Source organism: Xenopus laevis, chromosome 5S, assembly GCF_017654675.1.
Source record: "Xenopus laevis strain J_2021 chromosome 5S, Xenopus_laevis_v10.1, whole genome shotgun sequence".
NCBI classification, from domain to species: domain Eukaryota; kingdom Metazoa; phylum Chordata; class Amphibia; order Anura; family Pipidae; genus Xenopus; species Xenopus laevis.
This window is the reverse complement of record NC_054380.1, coordinates 105,877,339-105,886,495: the sequence shown is the minus strand read 5'-3', so window position 1 is coordinate 105,886,495 and position 9,157 is coordinate 105,877,339. Positions and strand designations below refer to the sequence as shown.

The window sequence follows — 9,157 nt, the reverse complement described above, 5'->3', positions numbered from 1 at the left end:
CTGGGGGATCAGCAGCTGGGCTGACCTGGTAGGGGACTAAGGCCAGTCTTTGCTTGTGTGACTGCAGGGCTGTGATTGGCTAACTACTAATTGGATGTAAATATACTGGGTGATGGGAAACAACCTATAGCAGAAACTTGTACAGGTATTGGAACCGTTATCCTGGAACCCATTATTCTGAAAGTTCCAAATTTCGGAATGACTTTCTCCCATAGGCTCAATTTTATCCAAATAATCCACATTTTTAAATATTATTTCCTTTTTCTCTGTAATAATAAAAAGTACCTTGTACTTGATCCAAACAAAGATATAATGAATCCTTATTTGAAGCAAAACCAGCCTATTGGGTTTATTCAATGTTTACAAGATTTTCTTGTAGACTTAAGGTATGAAGATCCAAATTACGGAAAGATCAATTATCAGGAAAACCCTAGGTCCCGGAGAGAAGAGACTGGAATATGCATAGGAGAGACCTGAATAGAAAGATGAGTAATAAAAAGTGGCAATAACCATAAATGTGTAGTCTTGCAGAGCATTTGTTTTTACGTGGGGTCAGTAAACAAGTTTGAAAGCTGTAAAGGGTCAGAAGAAAAAGGCAAATAATTTAAAAACTATAAAAAATAAAGGCCAGTTGAAAACATGCTTAGAATAAGCCATTCTATAATATACTAAAAGTTAATTTAAAGGTGAACAACCCCTTTAAGGCAAACAACCCCAAGTGGGATTCACAGTAGAGCCGTACCGGTAAATGTTCCTACGGCGCATGAGCCAGAAGATGCCAGTCAAAGCAGGAAGAAGATGCGCGTGGGAGAAGATGGTGACTGTGAACTGTGGACTGTGGACAGGACCTGCGCAGAGGGGTGAGTAACAAGTTAGGGGCATTTGCCCAGGGGGACAGGTAGGCCAGGGGGAGGAGGGAGAGGGGGCAACACAGGGGAGGGGAGAGGGGTTTTGCGCCCAGGGGGTTTCCTTCTGCTTTAAATATAAGTCCCTCTCATTACTGTTATCCCATGTTCTATTATTTGACTGGGCGCTCACATTTTCCGTCAGCTCATGAAGCACCAAGGCAACAGTTTCTATACAATTTATTGTTCCCAAGTTGTCCATTACATTATTCTCCATTAAGGGAGACTTTCAGTGCACCGTAATTGTGCTAGAGTAATGGTAAAAAAGCCCAGCTCCAACAACATTTGGGTGTCTAAATATTGAATACAGTCTACGTGACATTAATTCACTGTGATCCCCCCTCACCCCACAGAAATTCAGAGGCAGTGATCCCTTCAATCCCTTCAATCATCCAGCGACACAATGAACTGCCCCAAAACCTGAGGTAGAGGTTACAACCTGTACTAAACCTACAATACAAGTTGGCAAACCCAGGGATTAAGTTGCAGGTCCTCTCAAGAGTCGGCAGCCACCCACTAGAACCCATTACCACTTTCCCATGTTTGAATTTGCCACTCACAAATAGGTAAGCCGCAGTGGAACGGTCACACGGTAGGATCACATGACCGTGACGTCAGGTCCTTTCCTAGGATAGGAACTAGCCACTACCAGGGTGACCTGTTTTACCAATATTTATTGAAATTGTAAATGTATTTGGGCCTTATGGGGCCCCTATACCTCCTGGTAGGCCTGGACTGAGATTCAAACTAGGCCCTGGCATTTCAGGTACACAGAGGCCCAAACAGGCCACACAGCAGCCCAAACAGCCTCCCACCAGCCAATATACAGTGACTCTCTATGGCAATTTACAGCAGCCCCTCTGGCATTTGCCAGAACCTACAGATTGCCAGTCCGGGCCTGCCTCCTTGGCCCCCCTCTGTATATTCGTCCCTGGTGACCTGCGAATCTGTCACATTTTACTTCATGGAAAAAGTTGCAAATCTGTGAAAATCTGAAGAAGGTGTATTTTGACATATATTTATTTTTTAGATTTTTTTTTTGGCTACTTTGTGCCTCTTTGCTAGTTTTGTAGCTGATTTTGTCTGGTTTTTAGACCTGGCAAACCTGCAATACAGTAATTTGGAGTTTATATATTAGACAAGACTGAATTCCCTGAAGGTTGCCCAAACTAAAAATGGCAGCGGCTCTTTTCCTGGTTTACAATCGTGACGTCGGGGGCGTGGGAGTCACGCAGCTGCTCCCTGTGCATTCTGGGAGTGCTGCCTGTAGGAAGATGGCGAGGAGCTTGGGCCCGTTCTCGCTGCTGTTTCTCGGCGGACTTCTTGCCGGTATTCTGAGCGGGGCCTCAGCAGACGGTAATGGGCTACCGAGCAAAAAGCTCAAGATGCAATACACCGCCGGGCCGCTGCTCAAGTTCCAGATCTGGTGAGTAGTTGTGCTTGTGAAAGCGGAACAACCATTTAGGTATATGGGAGAGGTCGGGCCCGTGAGCACATTCCTAGGGAAGTATTGCACAGTAACTACAGCCGCCCGACCGGTTCTGCCTCTCACAGATACTACTCGGGGCACAGTGACCTCCAGCCGCCTTTGTCTGCCTCCAACTGGCCCCGACACGATTATTGCCTAATTGATAATCTTACTCGCCCTGCCCCGGCCTCTTTGTATCAAACTGGCCTCTCCTGCCTGTATCCTAACGCCATTGCTGCTGTTGCCAGCCTCTGGCTCTTACTGATTCTATTGTAATATACAGCGACTTGTATGTAGCGCTGGCTGCTACTGCTGTCCTGTTGTCTGCCTCGGGAGCTCTCTTTTCCCTGGGTTCTTCCTGAGGCCACAAATATCATTGCCCTTCTATATTTTACACCTGAAAGCCATACATGTAACTTCTCTGTGAATGTGCTTCCCTGGAGCAATGCCCTGCAACCCGCACAGCTACAAACAACATTATTTATATTTTATTAATTAGGATTTTGTCCTGTGTATAACTCCGATTAACGGTATATCTTTAATTGTATCATATTGTGTCACAAGGAGGCTGAAATTGTGGGGAAATCAGCCTCAGTGCGGGCAGTAGCCTCCTCGCCTGCCTTCACCCAGACCCATTGTGTTGATACGGGTGCCGGCACATGTAGCTGATCTGTGCACAAGAATTCAGAGCCTTCAGTTTCTTCTGTTGTGTCGGCTCAGGTGCAGGCACTGGTGCTGTTGGTATGTCTGCGTCTTAGCCAGAACAATAGTCCTGGGTGTAGGCAGGAGAGGAGGCTAATGTGCCTCAAGAAGCTGATTTTCAGCCAGTGTATCTCTGCAGTCCCAATATTGCACCCCCCCCTTGTGGCACTATCCTTAGGGTAGGGACACACTGGGCGATTTGGGGAGTTTTAGTCGCCTGGCGACTAATCGCAGCGACTTTTCTTCCCGAATGCTTCCCCTCTCTCTGCGCCTGGCTAAAATGAAAAATCGCCTACGCTAATCACACGCGGCGATTCGTTTTCCGAAGTCGCCCGAAGTTTCCTCGTGAGGCAACTTCGGGCGACTTCGGAAAACAAATCGCCGCGTGTGATTAGCGCAGGCGATTTTTCATTTTAGCCAGGCGCAGAGAGAGGGGAAGCATTCGGGGAAGATTGGTCGTGGAAAGTCGCGGCGATTAGTCGCCAGGCGACTAAATCTCCCCAAATCGCCCAGTGTGTCCCAGCCCTAAATGCTGGTTTTTCCCTTTGAGATTGTTTCTATAACTAGCTAAGATCTGAGCGATAATGCTAGTACTGGTAGCTGAAATTGTCCTGCTGAATTGCACTACCCGAAAATTCGCTCCTACGTGGGCATTGGCCTCCTCTCCTGCCTGCACCCTGAAATTTGTCAAATATGTCTGCAACCCGACTAACAGTGACTTTGGGTGCAGACAGGAGAGGAGGCTAATGTCTGTAGGGGCTGATTTTTGGCACATTAGTCGGAATACATTACCTCTCAGCTTTTGCCACCATCTCTACGGCTTTCCCAGGGATACCTTTAAAGTGGGCCCCTATTAATCCCAGCAATGACTAAAGGTGGCCGTAGACACACAGATCCTATCGTACAATTTGAGGATTCGTACGATTTTCGGATCGTGTGAGGCGTGTGCCGACATCTTTCGTCCGGCGGAGATTGTCGTTTGGTCGATCGGTCATGGTTGATTTTTGAGCCGACCGATCCCGCCGGAGCCCATTGCGCATCGTAATCGGATCGTTCGGCCATACAGCCGAACAATCAGATTACCCCCGATATAGCCATGCTCGTTAATGGCATATCAGGGAAAGATCCGCTCGTTTGGCGATGTTGCCAAATGAGCGGATCTTTGCGTCTATGGCCACCTTAAACTGTGTTGGCTTGTGTAATATTAAAGCTGGACTTTGAACACCTTTGTAGTGTTTTGGGATTTCTGATGCAGGACTCTGTTAATAGATAAACTCTTACATGTGAGTGTGTAGAGCAAACAGTTACAGGCCAGAGCAGAATCTTGCTGACTGAGAAGATCATGTAGTCTATGGAAACTGTACAGTAGTATCTGTTCGTTATGAGTTTTCTAATGACATTATGTGTATGTTGCATTGCAGTGTTTCCTGAGGTTATCGTCGGGTGTTTGAGGACTACATGCGGGTTATTAGCCAGCGGTACCCAGACATCCGTGTAGAGGGAGAAAACTATCTTCCTCATGCCATTTATAGGTAAGTGGAATATAGGGTTAAAATGAGAACATTCTATATATGAAGGTAGACTGTAAGTGTCCATTTGCAGCCTCTGGGAGACCATGTAAAGCTAAAGTCGCTGCAGAGGGGCAGGCCAGGCAAATAGGGGCTTAGGTAGATTAGGAGGATGTGTGGGGCCACAGAGTGTCAGATTTGCTAGGTAATAGCTGTGAAGCTTTGTTGGGCAAATACTCTTTGGAGCTTATCTGTTAGTAATTGCACATGGGATTCAGGGAATTTGCAGAGGTGGTTTTGCTTTAAAATGAAAAATATAACTGATTACTGTAAAGTATTGTATTTTGTACCTTCACTAGTAATCACTAGTAATGTATGTATGAGTGCATGTGCAGAACATTCTTAATTAACGTTATAAACATGAATAATATTGGATTCCTTACCAGATACAGTCTCTACAGGGGGCCATAGCAAGCCTTGTGACCAGAAAGTGTACGTTTATTACACAGTATGGAAAATGGGGTTAGACTCTCTTTGAACATTTATTTATGTAAATATGAATGGTAAGCTCTTTTGGACAGGGTCCTCTTTAGATCATGTATCGGGTACTGGGTGCTTTGTATGTAAATGTTTATGTTCAGAATATACACCCATTTATTGTACAGGGCAGTGGAATATGCTGGCACTTTATAAAATATATGCTGAACATATAGATTAGTATGATTTGCTCATCATTCATCATGCATGGGCATCTTCAGTTCTGAAATTCCTTGTGAGTGTTTTTTGCTAGGACTTAGCAGCTTCTGTATGGAATGGCCGCGCTCATTCCTAAGATTACAGGCTCATGGTGGGGTGGAGCGGCTGTTTGGGACATGTTATTGGCAGTGCCCTGATGCCAGCTCTTTATCTTTTCACCAGGAACATTGCATCTTTCTTGTCAGTCTTCAAGCTAGTGTTAATAGGATTAATAATTGTTGGTAAGGATCCATTTGCATTCTTCGGCATGCAAGCTCCAAGTGTCTGGCAGTGGGGACAGGAAAATAAGGTAAGTTCTTTCTTGGGACCCCTCCCTTCCTCTAATGGGTGAATTTCAATAATTGTTTAGTGAAATGATTGTACCTGTGAATGTCTCCTTTATATCATACCTGTACAATATATGTAATTCATGTGTCTAGGATTCATTTTTGCTGTGGTTTAGGATAGGCAGAGCCATGTCTTCTTAGGAATGTATATGTGTCCTGTCAATTATAACATGCAAAACAAACATTGTCATTGTAGCCAAGCTATAGAGTAGTGTGTTTTCTTATTGCATAGAATAATCCCACAACTGAGCTAGTGTCAGTAGAATGTATTGCTGCTTGTTACATCATTTGCTTTACTGGCCTCTTAGCTCTTGTTCCTGAGACACAAACATTATCATGTAGGTCACTAAGCAACCATGCAGAACATGGTTAGAGTCAATCGAGTTCATTAGACATGTCATTATTTAAACAACCTCATAACCTGTTTCTAAACTTGTGTCCTGCAGAGCAATTGCCTAGTCCACATTGCTGGCCCCTGCCTAATAGGATTACTAGTGAAACACAGTGCCCTTTAAAGGTGTATTTTCCTAACCGTTTATGGATTTAAAAAGAGTAGCTGTGTCAATCTCCTCATTAAGTAAATCAAGCATATTGCCACATATTATGTTTGTGTAGTTTGTTACTTATTAAAGTAAAACTATACCCCCAAACAATGTAGGTCTCTCTAAAAAAAAATTGCATAAAACAGCTCATATGTAAAACCCTGCTTCATGTAAATAAACCATTTTCATAATAATGTACTTTTGTAGCAGTATGTGCCATTGGGTAATCATAAATAGAAAATTGCCGTCTTAAAAAATAAGGAAAGCCCCCTGGGATCGTACGATTCATGGCGCACACAAAGGTAGCAAACAAACTATACTTGCTAGGACACATGAGCCAATTAAAGGACAGAGTTCTGGCTTTTGCTTCCACACTTCTTCCTGTTACGGTTAGTATTGCAGTATTTCTGGTCAGGTGATCTCTGAGGCTGCACAAAGACCATCAGAAAATTATTCATTTTGGTGGTAAAGTTTTCCATTAAACTGAAGCTTTACATAATCTGACCACCAGGGGCACTGATTCACAAGACAACTGATGAGGTTTCCTTGGTACAGCATCCATGGTTGTTCCTGCTCAGGTTTGGTTGTGCTGCTGTGCACTTGACTGACAGGTGTACTAGAGCACATTAGCAGCAGGACCTGTGTACTAAACTGTGGCTGTAGCTGCCCACAAATGCTGGCACTTGTGTAGCCAAACGGATATATGAGCTGCCTCAATGTGTACATACTTTGAGAAATAGTGGGAGTAAAATCTCTGTTATATATTACCCTACAACGACTCTTTGTATTCCAGGTTTATGCTTGCATGATGGTTTTCTTTGTAAGCAACATGATTGAGAACCAGTGCATGTCCACAGGAGCCTTTGAGATCACTCTGAATGGTAAATATAATTATTTTTTTTATCTGGTAGGGGAGATACAGTGATGCTTATATGCCTTTTAGCTTGCATTAAAATTGTTTATATTTTCTATTGAAATAAGCATTTGCCACTTATTTGTCTGTAGGGTTTAAAAATCTGTCAGATCCTATTAATGGTGCTTACCAGTGGGTAACAATGTCTGTATGAATGTCCCTCCATCTGTTTGTCTCCCAATCTGCTAAACAGGTATAATAATTTCATTAAATATGGAGGAAGCAAGCTAGGTGATATCATAGATCAGGTGTGTCCAAAAGCTAGATTGGGATCTCCCAGTAGACCTTTAGCTGGTGATCAGTAGATCTCAAGACACTGTCAACAAACAGCTTGTCTAAATCACCCTCCTGTTTCATTCTTTTCATTCAGATATTTATTACGTTTAGGTTAAGGTTACATAAGAAATAGATGGTTAAATATAGCAATATACATTTTTTTTTGGAATGCACCGAATCCAGGATTTGGTCAGGATTCGGCCTATTTCAGCAGGATTCGGCCGAATCCTTCTGCCTGGCCAAACCATATCCATATCCTACTTGCATATCCAAATTAGGAGCGGGGAGGGAAATTGCCTGACTTTTTGTCACAAAACAAGGAAGTAAAAAATGTGTTCCCCTTCCCACCCCTAATTTGCATATGCAAATTAGGATTCGGTTCAGTATTCTACCAAATCTTTCCCGAAGGATTCGAGGGTTCAGCCGAAATCAAAATAGTGGATTCGATGCATCCCTAATTTTCTCATAAATCAATATTGGAACATAATGCTAATAATGCTTTATGGGTGTAGACCATAATGGGACAAGATAACTAAAAGTAGACCTTACATTAGTAAAGTATGGACACTCCTTTCATAGGTAATAGACAGTAGATCGGGACACGTTGATTCACTCTGCTGGCTTTCGTTTACATTTAAATATCAACCTTAACCCCTGCGCCGCCATCTTTGTTTGTTGTTTAGATGTACCTGTGTGGTCAAAGCTGGAATCTGGGCACCTTCCATCAGTGCAGCAACTTGTCCAAATAATTGATAATGAAATGAAGTTAAATGTTCACATGGATGCAATTCCTCACCACCACCGTTCATAGCCACATCTCCCAGCACCACGTTTATCTTGTAAGTACGAGCATCAATAATTCTTAGAGCTACTCTCTCTCTCTATTTTTTTCCCTAAATTATTTTTTTTTCCTCTTTCCTAGACACGAATCGGGCTTTGCAATGGTGCCAGCGGGACTGGTGTTCATGAAAGCTTGCACTGAAAACACTTGCTGTTAGTGTAGGCTGGAGTTCTCCCTGCCGTCTCGCTGCACCGTTTAAAGTTCCCAGTGCAAGATACTCCTGGTGCTGCTGTCTCCAGGCATTCTACAGAGTGCAATAACTTACTGGGTAGAAAGAAGCATCTTTTATTTAAAGCCATTATTTCCATAGTTCATATAATGCTGGCATTACAACATTTTGTTGTATAATCCTGATTTACAGTGTTGCAATAGTTAAAGCCTAATTTTCCTCTTGGGACATTTGTCCTTTTTTTGAGATCTAATTTTTTTATAAGAATTTCTTCTTTTTATAGTTTTGAAATGCTGTTGTAACAAATCTCTCCAGTAATCCTTTACGGTTTCCACTTTGTTTCCTTAAAGATTATATTGCAGATTATGAAAATTAAGTTATTCTAAATTATGAACAGGCACGTAGGCAGATTGTGACATTTAACTGATGGATACGCACTGAAATGTATTCTAGAGTTTTTAACTGAGCCTTTATACTTGTCCTCTTTGCAGAAAATGGAGATTAAGTTAAATAAACTGATCATTAAATAAAACTTCACTATAAACACTGTGTCACGTTGCTTCACATTTTTGGTTAGATTTTACAGTCTGTTAGAGACAGGTAACTGGATCGAAAGTGATATTGGTAGTCAGCTGTAGGGTCAATAGAAGAGGAAACTGTATGGAAAGCATTTTCAGCACATTACCTATCATTGCACACACGTTGAATACGGGGTTAAAGTGCCCCTTCAAACTTTCAGACCCGATCACGA

At 42.8% G+C, this 9,157-nt stretch overlaps 1 protein-coding gene across 1 annotated transcript; it reads left to right on the top strand.

Annotated features, from left to right (window-relative positions):
• Window positions 1-2,117: 2,117 nt before the first annotated feature.
• selenot.S (selenoprotein T S homeolog) lies at window positions 2,118-8,950 on the top strand. Its single transcript, NM_001086037.2, has 6 exons — window positions 2,118-2,331; window positions 4,497-4,607; window positions 5,502-5,628; window positions 7,001-7,088; window positions 8,080-8,235; window positions 8,319-8,950. The coding sequence occupies exons 1-5, from the start codon at window positions 2,180-2,182 to the stop codon at window positions 8,205-8,207; spliced, it is 606 nt and encodes a 201-aa protein (NP_001079506.2). The 5' UTR covers window positions 2,118-2,179; the 3' UTR covers window positions 8,208-8,235; window positions 8,319-8,950.
• The last annotated feature ends 207 nt before the right edge of the window (window positions 8,951-9,157 follow it).